We start from the raw sequence: 17,001 nt of genomic DNA, 5'->3' as shown, positions 1-17,001 counted from the left end.
CTCCTTGTGCAAAGTGCGCTGTATAGTTGACCGATGCACAGTGACACCATCTGCAGCAAGATGATGCTGCAGCTCTTTGGAGGTGGTCTGTGGATTGTCCTTGACTGTTCTCACCATTCTTCTTCTCTGCCTTTCTGATATTTTTCTTGGCCTGCCACTTCTGGGCTTAACAAGAACTGTCCCTGTGGTCTTCCATTTCCTTACTATGTTCCTCACAGTGGAAACTGACAGGTTAAATCTCTGAGACAACTTTTTGTATCCTTCCCCTGAACAACTATGTTGAACAATCTTTGTTTTCAGATCATTTGAGAGTTGTTTTGAGTAGCCCATGATGCCACTCTTCAGAGGAGATTCAAATAGGAGATCAACTTGCAATTGGCCACCTTAAATACCTTTTCTTATGATTGGATACATCTGGCTATGAAGTTCAAAGCTCAGTGAGGTTACATAACCAATTTTGTGCTTCAGTAAGTCAGTAAAAAGTAGTTAGGGGAATTCAAATCAATAAAATGATAAGGGTGCCCATACTTTTGCACCGGTCAAATTTTGGTTTAATGCATATTGCACATTTTCTGTTAGTACAATAAACCTCATTTCAATCCTGAAATATTACTGTGTCCATCAGTTATTAGATATATCAAACTGAAATGGCTGCTGCAAACACCAAAATATTTAGAACTAAAAATGATTAAGATTAATAGGGGTGCCCAAACTTTTTCATAGGACTGTATGTACAGTTTATACCAACACCATATATATAGCGGCTGAAATACAAATTACATTCATCACAAAAGTCTCACGTATTCTCAGAATTACAGCAACAACAAGATACACAGTTACATTTCATATCCCATCCCTTATACACAGTACGAAAACCTTACCCGCGCCTGTATATACCCACTGCTACAATCACCACAGACCAAGTCGCGGGTACCAGCTAGTATTTAATAGTGTTATTAAAAATACTTCTTTTCCCACAAATAAAAAGCCTTCATTGTCTATCAGACTTGTCATTCTGTAATGGTGATTGTGTGTTGCTCCAACGATAGCATAAAGACTGCCTATATTTGTGGGGTAACTGGAAATCCCCCATAAATCAATCCTGCTTATAACGGGAGCCATTATATAACCTCATTACTGTATATTACTGTGATGAAAACAATGTACATACTGGAATGTCTTGTATTACGGCAACATTCATTGAAAAATTCAGCCATTCCCACAAAAAAACAAGCCCCCATTCAGCTACAGTGTTGAAAAAACTAAACAAGTTACAACTTTAGGAAGTCAACAATGAAGAAACTAAACCTAATTGATTTCTTCTTAGGGCCCGAAGTAGGGAGGTCATGAAGGGGTTAAGGGATTTCTGGTTACGTTACTATATAAGTGCTATGACCATTGTGGTAAGTGTGGTATTCCATGTACGGGAAGACAAAGAAACAAGTTCCACCACTCCTGATTTCTCAACCCTGACAACATGATATATAGCACGGCTATAATAGCAGCTCCAGGAAGCAGCTCAGATCTTTCTATAAGCAGCTCGTCCACACGGCCCTTATACATAACTCTACACAATATCCTTCTCTTGTAGTGCGTCGCTCCTGTGTCCAGGCATCATGATCCCTTTCCTTTTGCTTCTGTCATTGTCTTGCATGGTCATACACGGTAAGCTCAATGTGTTATCGTTTTTGCTAAATTTATAGAATTTTTATAAATCAAAAAAATCATTTTACATCTACAAAACGCTATTTACTTTAAGGGAACTGGGATTGGCACCAGTTACACCATTTATGGCTGCTCCATGAACTGGTTTCCCACCTTTTTATTGGATGTTGAGATGATTTGCCATAACCCTGATTTGTGGGGAAACCCCGTTCATGTGCAATGATCACTCAAGGTGTTTCAGAGTAAGTGCGAAGACAACGCAGGTGACACTCGGAGGTATAATGTCATCGGCCTTTGTGCAACATATTTACTAGAGTGCGGATAAGCGGCAGAATACAGGCTACTCCTTATGGCAGCTTGTATTCTGTCTATTGGCAGTAGTTACTGAATAGCATGTATATGGATAGGGAGACAGAGATAAAAACTGAGAATGTATCTTAGAAAATAGTGCAGACACACAGCCTGTATAGCCTCATGTCACCAATATTTAGGCTATATATGGCTTACTAGCTTTTACCCGCGACTTCGTCTGCGGTGATTTGAGAATTGGGCGGACACAGACGTGTGACACTGTAAAAGTGCTTTAAAAAGTTTGGTGGGCTAGCAAATGTGATGTGTTGTATTGTGTATGTCGTGGTACAGACAATGTGATGTGTTTTATTGTGTATGTCGTGGTACAGACAATGTGATGTGTTTTATTGTGTATCTCGTGGTACAGACAATGTGATGTGTTGTATTGTGTATGTCGTGATACAGACAATGTGATGTGTTGTATTGTGTATGTGGTGATACAGACAATGTGATGTGTTGTATTGTGTATGTCGTGATACAGACAATGTGATGTGTTGTATTGTGTATGTCGTGATACAGACAATGTGATGTGTTGTATTGTGTATGTGGTGATACAGACAATGTGATGTGTTGTATTGTGTATGTAGTGATACAGACAATGTGATGTGTTGTATTGTGTATGTAGTGATACAGACAATGTGATGTGTTATATAGTGGAAAGCTATATGTAAATGTGAGTGAGTAGAGTGAGGGCGACTCCTGAGGTGACAGTAAGGAGTGTGCAGGCAGGTTGAGGCAGGAAATGCCAGGCAGTGTGTGTGAGTCTATAGCTGGGGCTAGGAGTCCTGCTTTTGTGAGTCTCCTGCTAGGAAGCCATGTTGTTTAGTGGCACCAAAAGTAGCCTGTGATTCAATCCTAAGGGAAAACTATGTTTGTGGAAAATTGCACGCAAATCCGTCCAGGCGTTTTAGCGTGATTGAGGAACAAACATCCAAACTCACAAACATCCAAACACACAAACTTTCACACTTATAATATTAGTAGGATTGTACTTGCATATGGACGGGATCTCAGTGTGACTTCTAGAAACTGCTGAATTGTATATTATGTAATTCTGACACTCAGAGATGGTTTTGCAATTTCCTACTGCTGTGTGAGTGATATTCCTGATGTGAGCCACAAGTACATGCACACCTTTCCTCTACCTATTATGAGGGTAATAGTGATAATACATGATGCACCACCTAAGTCAAGTTCATGTCGAGACGATCACTTACAAGGATTTTACTAAGAATATTTGAATTTGTGGACAATTAAAAGTTAAACTTTTTTTCAAATACAATTTTTTTTTTTTAGAATTTTGAAGAACCATCTTAGTGGTGACAGTCTTTTGTCTTGTTGCCAATGAAATTAGGAGCTTTCTATGGTCTGGGACTTGTCAGAAACCAAGCCATGATGTCCTTATTGTGGTCGGGTTATCTTCTCATACATGTAGTGTCCTGATAACCAGCCAAGATGTCCTTATTGTGGTCGGGTTATCTTCTCATACATGTAGTGTCCTGATAACCAGCCAAGATGTCCTTATTGTGGTCAGGTTATCTTCTCATACATGTAGTGTCCTCCTGATAACCAGCCATGATGTCCTTATTGTGGTCAGGTTATCTTCTCATACATGTAGTGTCCTCCTGATAACCAGCCATGATGTCCTTATTGTGGTCGGGTTATCTTCTCATACATGTATTGTCCCCTCCTGATAACCAGCCATGATGTCCTTATTGTGGTCCGGTTATCTTCTCATACATGTAGTGTCCTCTCCTGATAACCAGCCATGATGTCCTTATTGTGGTCCGGTTATCTTCTCATACATGTAGTGTCCTCTCCTGATAACCAGCCATGATGTCCTTATTGTGGTCGGGTTATCTTCTCATACATGTAGTGTCCTCCTGATAACCAGCCATGATGTCCTTATTGTGGTCAGGTTATCTTCTCATACATGTAGTGTCCTCCTGATAACCAGCCATGATGTCCTTATTGTGGTCCGGTTATCTTCTCATACATGTAGTGTCCTCTCCTGATAACCAGCCATGATGTCCTTATTGTGGTCGGGTTATCTTCTCATACATGTATTGTCCCCTCCTGATAACCAGCCATGATGTCCTTATTGTGGTCAGGTTATCTTCTCATACATGTAGTGTCCTCCTGATAACCAGCCATGATGTCCTTATTGTGGTCAGGTTATCTTCTCATACATGTAGTGTCCTCCTGATAATCAGCCATGATGTCCTTATTGTGGTCGGGTTATCTTCTCATACATGTAGTGTCCTCCTGATAACCAACCATGATGTCCTTATTGTGGTCGGGTTATCTTCTCATACATGTAGTGTCCTCCTGATAACCAGCCATGATGTCCTTATTGTGGTCGGGTTATCTTCTCATACATGTAGTGTCCTCCTGATAACCAGCCATGATGTCCTTATTGTGGTCGGGTAATCTTCTCATACATGTATTGTCCCCTCCTGATAACCAGCCATGATGTCCTTATTGTGGTCGGGTTATCTTCTCATACATGTAGTGTCCTCCTGATAACCAACCATGATGTCCTTATTGTGGTCGGGTAATCTTCTCATACATGTATTGTCCCCTCCTGATAACCAGCCATGATGTCCTTATTGTGGTCGGGTTATCTTCTCATACATGTAGTGTCCTCTCCTGATAACCAGCCATGATGTCCTTATTGTGGTCAGGTTATCTTCTCATACATGTAGTGTCCTCCTGATAACCAGCCAAGATGTCCTTATTGTGGTCAGGTTATCTTCTCATACATGTAGTGTCCCCTCCTAATAACCAGCCATGATGTCCTTATTGTGGTCAGGTTATCTTCTCATACATGTAGTGTCCTCCTGATAACCAACCATGATGTCCTTATTGTGGTCGGGTAATCTTCTCATACATGTATTGTCCCCTCCTGATAACCAGCCATGATGTCCTTATTGTGGTCGGGTTATCTTCTCATACATGTAGTGTCCCCTCCTAATAACCAGCCATGATGTCCTTATTGTGGTCAGGTTATCTTCTCATACATGTAGTGTCCTCCTGATAACCAACCATGATGTCCTTATTGTGGTCGGGTAATCTTCTCATACATGTATTGTCCCCTCCTGATAACCAGCCAAGATGTCCTTATTGTGGTCAGGTTATCTTCTCATACATGTAGTGTCCCCTCCTAATAACCAGCCATGATGTCCTTATTGTGGTCAGGTTATCTTCTCATACATGTAGTGTCCTCCTGATAACCAACCATGATGTCCTTATTGTGGTCGGGTAATCTTCTCATACATGTATTGTCCCCTCCTGATAACCAGCCATGATGTCCTTATTGTGGTCGGGTTATCTTCTCATACATGTAGTGTCCCCTCCTAATAACCAGCCATGATGTCCTTATTGTGGTCAGGTTATCTTCTCATACATGTAGTGTCCTCCTGATAACCAACCATGATGTCCTTATTGTGGTCGGGTAATCTTCTCATACATGTATTGTCCCCTCCTGATAACCAGCCAAGATGTCCTTATTGTGGTCAGGTTATCTTCTCATACATGTAGTGTCCCCTCCTAATAACCAGCCATGATGTCCTTATTGTGGTCAGGTTATCTTCTCATACATGTAGTGTCCTCCTGATAACCAGCCATGATGTCCTTATTGTGGTCAGGTTATCTTCTCATACATGTAGTGTCCTCCTGATAACCAGTCATGATGTCCTTATTGTGGTCAGGTTATCTTCTCATACATGTAGTGTCCCCTCCTGATAACCAGCCATGATGTCCTTATTGTGGTCAGGTTATCTTCTCATACATGCAGTGTCCTCCTGATAACCAGCCATGATGTCCTTATTGTGGTCGGGTTATCTTCTCATACATGTAGTGTCCTCTCCTAATAACCAGCCATGATGTCCTTATTGTGGTCAGGTTATCTTCTCATACATATAGTGTCCTCCTGATAGTCCGTCCATATTAAGAACATCATGGCTATTGGGTATGGTGGAAGCGTCCATACTCCGAGAATACCTCTGTGCATTTGATGGTGCAGTGTTCAGATTCAGTTTCTCCACAAATGGCAATGTCACCATGTTTCCTTCTTCTTATTGTTCAAGGTTGTCCAACTATTGTAACCAGGGCTCAGTGGGGAGGAAAGAACCCGTCCTGCAGATCTAGGCTGAACACTCCTGTACCAAATGTCATCATTCACCACACGGAAGGAGCTTTCTGCAGCTCCAGGTCGACATGCAGCGCCCAAGTCAGGAATATACAAAACTATCATATGAAGACCAGAGGCTGGTGCGACATCGGCTACAAGTAAGAGATAAATCAAGCGTCAGAGCCAATTGTTCTAAACTAGGTAGACTAAACATACTCCGCTCATATTCCTGAGTACCGGAGTAAGGTCTTAATCTAAATAAATACTGAACGTTAGTTAATGTTCATAAATGTTCTTTATTGCAATAGGAAATCCCGAAATTATGATTGTCATCAGATACTGGATAAAGATATGTAGAAGGATTGTGACTAGGGAAGTAGAAACAAAGTAACTACAATCCTATCACTCATTGTCTGGCATCAGAAGTGAAAGCAACACATATGAGGAAGTCTCTGGCTTCCATTACATATCAGGAACTAGATCGTATTCCGTATTCTTAAGCACATGACAAGTCTTCCTCTTGGAAAAATTGTGTAGGAACAAATATATCTTGGCAACAAGTGAAAGAAGTATTGTCATTTCACAATATTATAGGCAAACCATTCCAGTAACACAGTAGGCCTGACATATCATAGTATTCCTGGAGTAGGGTATACCTTAAAGGCACTATACGGGTCGCAATGGTCCCAGAAGCCAGGGGGGCCCACAGCTCCTCCTCACCACACCAGGGCTGGTTAAACTTCTTTCATCTATTTTCTGATTTCCATGGTATTGTAAATGTATTGGCCCTGCCCTCTGGTGCACTGTAAATTAGCTCGAGTCCTTCGGGGACAGCCTCAGCAATCTTCTGGTGCACTATGGGACTATACAGAGTTGTCAGATGTGACCAGTAGCGTATCGGGTCTGATCTTGTTTAGAGAATATAAAATAGCGGCGTTAATGGATGGGTGTTGGTTTTTTTTGTCTATTGTGCCCTTAGTTAAGAGTTCTTACAGTGTGTATTTTTGTACTACAGATCGTGTGAGGTTATGTGATAGATATCGGTGTCCGCAACTGGCTCTTAATCTCCTCTTTATCCATCACGCCCAGAGCTCCCCTTTATCTGCCAGTTTGATGACTAGGTCCTTGATGTCTACTAGAGAGCACAAGGCCTATCTATCAAACTCATCAGGAATAGCTCGACACATGAATTGACCCTCCTCATGTGTACACTCTTATGTGTAGACTTCTATTTACAAGCTCTCCAGTGGAGGAGAGTTCCTAGGTGAGGAAAAGAGGATTATGTCTTTGAGTCCCAGTTTCTTGCGAAATGACGGGATTTTTGGAACAGTTGGTTCAGATTTCTGGGATACTCCTTGGGTCATCAGGTATACGCCTGAATGGGAAATGGGACCTAAAGAAGTGTCCATGTCCAATTGAAACAGGTCATATTTATACAATGGGCAAAAGGATGCACTGCATTTGGGCTGGACCAAAACATTTCAATCATATGTTAGTCACCTGAGATTTTGATGGAATACCTGCGCCCGGCACATATGAAACTTATGGTGACCAAGACATCAATATGTCAGGATTGTCTTTGCAATAATTGGATTCCTTTTAATATTTACATAATTGTTCTAAAGGACAACAATGGTCAATTGAGATTGACTGTCTATAGAGGTATGGTGGGGCCACTAGGCTGCTATGAGTGATGTCATACAGCTCGGAACCTGTGTGAAGCCATATTGTAGAAAAGTAACGTACTCCATTTTCTATGTAGTTTCCTGATTGGAGAGGACGGCCTTGTGTATGAAGGCCGTGGATGGACATCACGTGGAGCACATGCAACGTCCTACAACCCCATCTCCAGTGGCATCAGCTTCATAGGATCCTTCACCAGTAAGTCGGGGGGTTGAGATGAATTGTTTACATGTGATGGGGTGGGTTTCGCTATTGTTTTATAGACTGGTGTAATATACAGAAATGTTTCCCCTCGGTCCTTACCTATGTTCTTGTTTTCGTAGACCGTGCTCCCAACAATGCAGCTCTTAATGCAGCGAGGAGTCTCATTGCTTGTGGAGTCTCCAAAAATGTCATCAGAGGGAGTTATGCACTGAAGGGGCATCGCAACGTAATGAGCACAAGCTGTCCCGGTAACAGCTTGTACAAGGTCATCCAGAGATGGCCGCACTTTAAGCCTTGAGCTGATCGATCCTGATGATCTTATACCTTGATAGCAAAACCACCAATCCAGACCAGACATCAAAGAATGATTCAAGAAAAGACACAGTGAGCAAGATGCCAAAAATCTAGTGTTGGTTACCTCCTGCCCGCTTCTCCAAGTAATCGAGCCAATATACTTACCATGGGCATATTTCTATATCGTCTATGACTTCTGCCATTTTTGTCCTCATATATTTAGATGTTCTTGGGATTTTTCCTTCTTCTATCTACATTTTGTTCGAAAACTTTGACTTTCATGATCAGAAACTTCTAGAACTTCTTCTACTTTTAGAGGGTTCTGTGGGTTTTCTATTTTCTAATACATGACCGCATTATTTCCATGGAGAACCTCACATCATATTGTCCATCTATACAAGCCGTGATATTCGCTTGTTGCACCATATACAGTCTGCTACTTGGAATATTAGCTTTACATTCACATAATATAACCGCAAACCCATTACTCACAATAATACAATAGTACTGCATGAAAAACAATAAAAATATAACAAACTGTATCATGTGTATCCAGAATTCGTAAAAACAAACTTTAGCTTAAGGCTAAGGCCCCACGGGACATCCGCTGCCGGAAAAACCGCGGCGGGAACGCATTGCAGTTCTTCTCACAACGGTTTAATTAGAAAGTTTGTGGAGTTTTCTTCTCTGTTGCAATTATAGCTATGGGGAAACTGCTGGTGTTTCCGTAGGTATAATTGGCATGCTGCGATTTCCAAAACTGTGCTGGTTTTGGAAATCGTGGTGTGTCCGCATGGCTGTTTTTACCGCAAAGTGGGCATGGGATTCGCTAGAATCCCATCCACTTCACCTGTACTGTGAATTTTCCCGCAACTAAACAAAAGAAGCTTTTCCGCAACGTAAGGTCTCAGCCTAACTGGCCGCATTTGCTAAACAGATTAACCAGTGCAACAGATTTTTAGAAAATTGATTTTTATTATCACTTCTCAAATTTGAAAAGTGTCTTCTCCGTATATGAGATTTTCATGGTGAACCAAGGACGCAGAGCAAAAGCAAAGTCTCATGTAAACCCACTTGCCATATACGACTGAGTCATTTGTCACATTTTTCCTTTCCGTATCTGCACTGACCCTGCGCTAGAAGAACTACAAATATGGGCAGGTCCTGTTATAGGAAAGCTCTGCAGGGCTGTGGGGTTGGAGTCGGGGGTCAGGGACAGTTTTGGGTGGAGCTAGAGTCAGAAAAATATTATTTATTAAAAATTGTTATTTATTTTAAATGAAATTTTGGTATTGTAGAATTAATTAGATGAATAATTTGTTGCACATTTACTTTCATAGGAATCGGTCTCTAGATTTTTTTTTATAATTTAGCGGATTTTTAAGGGTTCTGCCTGACCAGGACTGTCAGCCATTTATGAAGGAGTTGGAGTCAGAGTTGGTGGCTTGACGTACCAAATCCACAGCTCTGGAACCATGTCATGTTTTTTCTCTACACAGGTTATATATATATAGTCCAATGGTCGATACGGCCTGGACAACACAATATCTTTAAAGTTTTTGAAAAACTGCATTCAATGTAGTAATTTTGTCTTAAATTTGGAAAAAAAAAATACACAGAAACCCTAATGTAGTATACGGTGTGGGCAGCGATAGGAGAATACCAGATGTGTTGAAGCTGCAGGATGCTTTGAGTTCCAAGGACAAGAGAACAAAACTGTAAGGCTAAATTCACCCGGCAGAAAATGAAGAGTAATTCCTCTTCATTTTCCGCCGCCGTTTTCACCCACAGACTACCCGTGATGAGATGCGGATACAGGGCTTTCCACTGCTGGTTAGACCCAATGAATGGTTCTAATCAGTAAGCTCTCAAGCTGCGGAATCTGCAGCGAGATCGGGCAGGACACTTATTTTTTTAGCATCCAGCTGCAATCTCTACACCCCATTCAAAACAATGGGAGGCAGAATCTGGATGGAGTATGCCACGGATTCATAAGTGGAATCCGCCCCCAAATCCACAGCAAATTCCTCCGTGTGAACTTATCCTATGAAGGCAGTGAAGCCCTTGATCATGAGACAACATAGTAGTATCAGATGTTTACAGATGAAAAGCAGCGTCCAAGGAGTAAACACAATTTCTTGCTTTTCATTCCCTGTAAACATGGGGCCAATCTGTATTTTTCGGGTGGAAAATCTAATTATCAGCAGATTCCAAATCACAAAACGCAATTTCCTAAAAATACCCAGAAGATGCAAAGATAAAGTGTTTATAGAAACAGAATAAAAGTCTCAAAACCGAAAGATTTCTAAGACATAATTTTGAGAAAATACACCGTACATGTTTCATAACCAGACTAAGGGTGCATGCACACCATGTAATGCGGCACTGATTCTTGCACAATAACTTGCGAAAGAATCAGCGCTGCAAAACAGAATCCCAATGACTTCAAGGGCTTCTGTTTAACACGCGTAACACATTGAAATCAATGGGTTAAAAAGCCTTCCATCAATTTCAATGTTTTATGCGCGTTAAACGGAACCCATTGAAGTCAATGGGATTCTGTTTTGCAGTGCTGACTCTTTTGCAAGTTATTGTGCAAGAATCAGTGCCGCATTACATCGTGTGAATGCCCCCTAACACCTCAGGACCAATGTAGACTTGTACCAGGTTCTGACCTGTACAGGAGTATTAGTATACCCTCAGCACCATTTGGGACAACTGTGCAAAACAAGGCTCCTCGGCAACCCAGGAACTCACAAAATTCAGCATAAAATGCCACCACACCAGGCTCTGAGGTTGGGTGCAGTTGCATTTTTGTCTACGTTCCGACGTGTTGAAATATAACTAGAACCAGATTGGTAACCTCCACCTTCCCCAGGGATTATCTGTTTTATCTTCCATCCCTGAGTCCGATTAGTTCTAACCAGTAAATAAACTTATTTCTTCCATTGTGAGATCATCAACCCCTGAAGATGATGGAAGGAGAACCTTGGTTATGGTGCCATGAACTTGACAACACTCAATGCGATTTGCGTGAGTCCTGTATGACTCTGACCAGGTAAAATACATGAGATTTTTTACTGTGTTTTCTTATTATAATGGACTCTAATCCTATATTGGGCATACAGAATTCGAAGACCCCATTGACCTGGCATAACTTCATGGACTCCAGTCTATGTTGACTTTCTCATTTGACCCCTGCACCCTCTCCGCATGTTTCACGTGTACCTTTCTGTGTTTGATAAGACTGGAGTTTTGATTAAAGTCTTTCCCGCATTCATTACAAACATAAGGTCTCTCTCCTGTGTGAGTCCTCCGATGTTCAATGAGGTTGGACCTCTGGGTATAGTTCTTCCCACAGACACTACACATATAGGGCCTGAGTCCTGTGTGTGCTCTCTGGTGCGCAATGAGGTTGGAGATCTGAGTAAACCGTCGGCCGCATTCACTGCATGAGAACGGCCGTTCCCCCTTGTGCGCTCTCTGATGAGTGACGAGGTGTGAGCTGCGAGAGAACCGTTTCCCGCACTCTGTGCACCCATAAGGACGCTCTCCTGTGTGCGCCCTCTGATGGGTCACAAGGTTGGATATGAGAGTAAAACTTTTTTCGCAGGCACTGCACACGTAGGGCTTTTCGCCCGAGTGCGCCCTTTGATGTGCAATGAGGTTTGAGCTGTCAGTGAATGTTTTTTCGCACTCGCTGCAGGCGTAAGGTCGCTCTCCCGTATGTGTCCTCTGGTGCTTTACAAGATTTGAGCTGTCCGTGAAGCCTTTGCCACAGTCCATGCAGACATAGGGCTTCTCTCCAGTATGGATCCTTTGGTGCGTGACCAGCGATGATCTCCTGGTGAAACTCTTCCCACAATCTGTACACATAAACGTCTTTCCCACATCTCCTTCTTGTTCCTGTCTGTCCAGACATGGAGTAATCCTTTTTGACAGGGTTTGCCCATAGGTGTTATTTTCCAGTTTCTTGCGTTGCGTTCCTTTTCCACTTGATGGAGTGTCTTGACCTTTGGATGATTCAGGATTACACTTTTGCCTCTTTGTATGTGAGTTCTGTGTTTTCGTACAGCGGTCGCTGTGTATGACATCATCTCCCATCATAAATGGAAGGATATTAATACATGGAGGCCGTTGCCCTCAAACCCCAACAAATCTGTCAAAATATAAAGCCGTTTAGAAAGTTAGAAGGTAGGTCCGACTAAGAGAGGTAGAAGTTTAAGAGTAATGGTGGGAGATGGCCTGGACAGTAGGAGGTCCGGGCAGCCGTACAACACCCAAAGCCTCCTGCTATCATCATCCAGGTGTAGAGGCCCCCGGACTGCCGGCTGTACTGGAGCCATCTCTGACCATCCATCCATCCATCCGTAGATGTGGTCGGATACTTAGCTGGATGTCAGGAGGTCCGGGCAGCCGTACAACACCCAAAGCCTCCTGCTATCATCATCCAGGTGTAGAGGCCCCCGGACTGCCGGCTGTACTGGAGCCATCTCCGACCATCCTCCCTGCAGTAGATGTGGTCGGATACTTAGCTGTATGTCAGGAGGTCCGGGCAGCCGTACAACACCCAAAGCCTCCTGCTATCATCATCCAGGTGTAGAGGCCCCCGGACTGCCGGCTGTACTGGAGCCATCTCCGACCATCCTCCCTGCAGTAGATGTGGTCGGATACTTAGCTGGATGTCAGGAGGTCCGGGCAGCCGTACAACACCCAAAGCCTCCTGCTATCATCATCCAGGTGTAGAGGCCCCCGGACTGCCGGCTGTAGAGGAGCCATCTCCAACCATCCATCCAGCAGTAGATGTGGTCGGATACTTAGCTGTATGTCAGGAGGTCCGGGCAGCCGTACAACACCCAAAGCCTCCTGCTATCATCATCCAGGTGTAGAGGCCCCCGGACTGCCGGCTGTAGGGGAGCCATCTCCGACCATCCTCCCTGCAGTAGATGTGGTCGGATACTTAGCTGGATGTCAGGAGGTCCGGGCAGCCGTACAACACCCAAAGCCTCCTGCTATCATCATCCAGGTGTAGAGGCCCCCGGACTGCCGGCTGTAGGGGAGCCATCTCCGACCATCCATCCAGCAGTAGATGTGGTCGGATACTTAGCTGTATGTCAGGAGGTCCGGGCAGCCGTACAACACCCAAAGCCTCCTGCTATCATCATCCAGGTGTAGAGGCCCCCGGACTGCCGGCTGTACTGGAGCCATCTCCGACCATCCATCCAGCAGTAGATGTGGTCGGATACTTAGCTGTATGTCAGGAGGTCCGAGCAGCCGTACAACACCCAAAGCCTCCTGCTATCATCATCCAGGTGTAGAGACCCCCGGACTGCCGGCTGTACTGGAGCCATCTCCGACCATCCATCCAGCAGTAGATATGGTCAGATACTTAGCTGGATGTCAGGAGGGCCGAACAGCCGTACAACACCCAAAGCCTCCTGCTATCATCATCCAGGTGTAGAGGCCCCCGGACTGCCGGCTGTAGGGGAGCCATCTCCGACCATCCATCCAGCAGTAGATGTGGTCGGATACTTAGCTGGATGTCAGGAGGTCCGGGCAGCCGTACAACACCCAAAGCCTCCTGCTATCATCATCCAGGTGTAGAGGCCCCCGGACTGCCGGCTGTACTGGAGCCATCTCCGACCATCCTCCCTGCAGTAGATGTGGTCGGATACTTAGCTGGATGTCAGGAGGTCCGGGCAGCCGTACAACACCCAAAGCCTCCTGCTATCATCATCCAGGTGTAGAGGCCCCCGGACTGCCGGCTGTACTGGAGCCATCTCCGACCATCCATCCAGCAGTAGATGTGGTCGGATACTTAGCTGGATGTCAGGAGGGCCGAGCAGCCGTACAACACCCAAAGCCTCCTGCTATCATCATCCAGGTGTAGAGGCCCCTGGACTGCCGGCTGTAGGGGAGCCATCTCCGACCATCCTCCCTTCAGTAGATGTGGTCGGATACTTAGCTGTATGTCAGGAGGTCCGGGCAGCCGTACAACACCCAAAGCCTCCTGCTATCATCATCCAGGTGTAGAGACCCCCGGACTGCCGGCTGTACTGGAGCCATCTCCGACCATCCATCCAGCAGTAGATGTGGTCGGATACTTAGCTGTATGTCAGGAGGTCCGGGCAGCCGTACAACACCCAAAGCCTCCTGCTATCATCATCCAGGTGTAGAGGCCCCCAGACTGCCGGCTGTAGGGGAGCCATCTCCGACCATCCATCCAGCAGTAGATGTGGTCGGATACTTAGCTGGATGTCAGGAGGTCCGGGCAGCCGTACAACACCCAAAGCCTCCTGCTATCATCATCCAGGTGTAGAGGCCCCCGGACTGCCGGCTGTACTGGAGCCATCTCCGACCATCCTCCCTGCAGTAGATGTGGTCGGATACTTAGCTGTATGTCAGGAGCTCCGGGCAGCCGTACAACACCCAAAGCCTCCTGCTATCATCATCCAGGTGTAGAGACCCCCGGACTGCCGGCTGTACTGGAGCCATCTCCGACCATCCATCCAGCAGTAGATGTGGTCGGATACTTAGCTGTATGTCAGGAGGTCTGGGCAGCCGTACAACACCCAAAGCCTCCTGCTATCATCATCCAGGTGTAGAGGCCCCCGGACTGCCGGCTGTACTGGAGCCATCTCCGACCATCCATCCAGCAGTAGATGTGGTCGGATACTTAGCTGGATGTCAGGAGGTCTGGGCAGCCGTACAACAGCCAAAGCCTCCTGCTATCATCATCCAGGTGTAGAGACCCCCGGACTGCCGGCTGTACTGGAGCCATCTCCGACCATCCATCCAGCAGTAGATGTGGTCGGATACTTAGCTGTATGTCAGGAGGTCCGGGCAGCCGTACAACACCCAAAGCCTCCTGCTATCATCATCCAGGTGTAGAGACCCCCGGACTGCCGGCTGTACTGGAGCCATCTCCGACCATCCATCCAGCAGTAGATGTGGTCGGATACTTAGCTGGATGTCAGGAGGGCCGAGCAGCCGTACAACACCCAAAGCCTCCTGCTATCATCATCCAGGTGTAGAGACCCCCGGACTGCCGGCTGTACTGGAGCCATCTCCGACCATCCTCCCTGCAGTAGATGTGGTCGGATACTTAGCTGTATGTCAGGAGGTCCGGGCAGCCGTACAACACCCAAAGCCTCCTGCTATCATCATCCAGGTGTAGAGGCCCCCGGACTGCCGGCTGTACTGGAGCCATCTCCGACCATCCTCCCTGCAGTAGATGTGGTCGGATACTTAGCTGTATGTCAGGAGGTCCGGGCAGCCGTACAACACCCAAAGCCTCCTGCTATCATCATCCAGGTGTAGAGGCCCCCGGACTGCCGGCTGTAGGGGAGCCATCTCCGACCATCCATCCAGCAGTAGATGTGGTCGGATACTTAGCTGGATGTCAGGAGGTCCGGGCAGCCGTACAACACCCAAAGCCTCCTGCTATCATCATCCAGGTGTAGAGGCCCCCGGACTGCCGGCTGTACTGGAGCCATCTCCGACCATCCTCCCTGCAGTAGATGTGGTCGGATACTTAGCTGTATGTCAGGAGGTCCGGGCAGCCGTACAACACCCAAAGCCTCCTGCTATCATCATCCAGGTGTAGAGACCCCCGGACTGCCGGCTGTACTGGAGCCATCTCCGACCATCCATCCAGCAGTAGATGTGGTCGGATACTTAGCTGTATGTCAGGAGGTCCGGGCAGCCGTACAACACCCAAAGCCTCCTGCTATCATCATCCAGGTGTAGAGGCCCCCGGACTGCCGGCTGTACTGGAGCCATCTCCGACCATCCATCCAGCAGTAGATGTGGTCGGATACTTAGCTGTATGTCAGGAGGTCCGGGCAGACGTACAACAGCCAAAGCCTCCTGCTATCATCATCCAGGTGTAGAGGCCCCCGGACTGCCGGCTGTACTGGAGCCATCTCCGACCATCCATCCAGCAGTAGATGTGGTCGGATACTTAGCTGGATGTCAGGAGGTCTGGGCAGCCGTACAACAGCCAAAGCCTCCTGCTATCATCATCCAGGTGTAGAGACCCCCGGACTGCCGGCTGTACTGGAGCCATCTCCGACCATCCATCCAGCAGTAGATGTGGTCGGATACTTAGCTGTATGTCAGGAGGTCCGGGCAGCCGTACAACACCCAAAGCCTCCTGCTATCATCATCCAGGTGTAGAGACCCCCGGACTGCCGGCTGTACTGGAGCCATCTCCGACCATCCATCCAGCAGTAGATGTGGTTGGATACTTAGCTGGATGTCAGGAGGGCCGAGCAGCCGTACAACACCCAAAGCCTCCTGCTATCATCATCCAGGTGTAGAGACCCCCGGACTGCCGGCTGTACTGGAGCCATCTCCGACCATCCTCCCTGCAGTAGATGTGGTCGGATACTTAGCTGTATGTCAGGAGGTCCGGGCAGCCGTACAACAGCCAAAGCCTCCTGCTATCATCATCCAGGTGTAGACACCCCCGGACTGCCGGCTGTACTGGAGCCATCTCCGACCATCCATCCAGCAGTAGATGTGGTCGGATACTTAGCTGTATGTCAGGAGGTCCGGGCAGCCGTACAACACCCAAAGCCTCCTGCTATCATCATCCAGGTGTAGAGGCCCCCGGACTGCCGGCTGTACTGGAGCCATCTCCGACCATCCATCCAGCAGTAGATGTGGTC

At 46.2% G+C, this 17,001-nt stretch overlaps 2 protein-coding genes across 2 annotated transcripts in view; one reads left to right on the top strand and one right to left on the bottom strand.

Moving 5' to 3' along the window:
• Positions 1–8,333, top strand: part of LOC142185617 (peptidoglycan recognition protein 3-like) — a 28,511-nt gene extending 20,178 nt beyond the window's left edge. The window contains exons 5-8 of the mRNA XM_075261042.1: positions 1,592–1,665; positions 6,105–6,306; positions 7,911–8,029; positions 8,155–8,333. Of these exons, the coding sequence (XP_075117143.1) occupies positions 1,592–1,665; positions 6,105–6,306; positions 7,911–8,029; positions 8,155–8,333 (574 nt within the window). The remainder of the gene's footprint in view (positions 1–1,591; positions 1,666–6,104; positions 6,307–7,910; positions 8,030–8,154) is intronic.
• A 2,618-nt stretch (positions 8,334–10,951) lies between these two features.
• The window catches only part of LOC142185105 (uncharacterized), a 37,123-nt gene continuing 31,073 nt past the window's right edge, over positions 10,952–17,001 (bottom strand). The window contains exon 2 of the mRNA XM_075260359.1: positions 10,952–12,488. Coding sequence (XP_075116460.1) covers positions 11,489–12,436 — 948 coding nt within the window. The 5' untranslated portion in view covers positions 12,437–12,488 and the 3' untranslated portion in view covers positions 10,952–11,488. The remainder of the gene's footprint in view (positions 12,489–17,001) is intronic.

The sequence above is a fragment of the Leptodactylus fuscus genome, chromosome 11, assembly GCF_031893055.1.
Source record: "Leptodactylus fuscus isolate aLepFus1 chromosome 11, aLepFus1.hap2, whole genome shotgun sequence".
Taxonomy (NCBI): domain Eukaryota; kingdom Metazoa; phylum Chordata; class Amphibia; order Anura; family Leptodactylidae; genus Leptodactylus; species Leptodactylus fuscus.
Note: the sequence above shows the minus strand (reverse complement) of the source record. Positions and strands in the feature narration are given on the sequence as shown.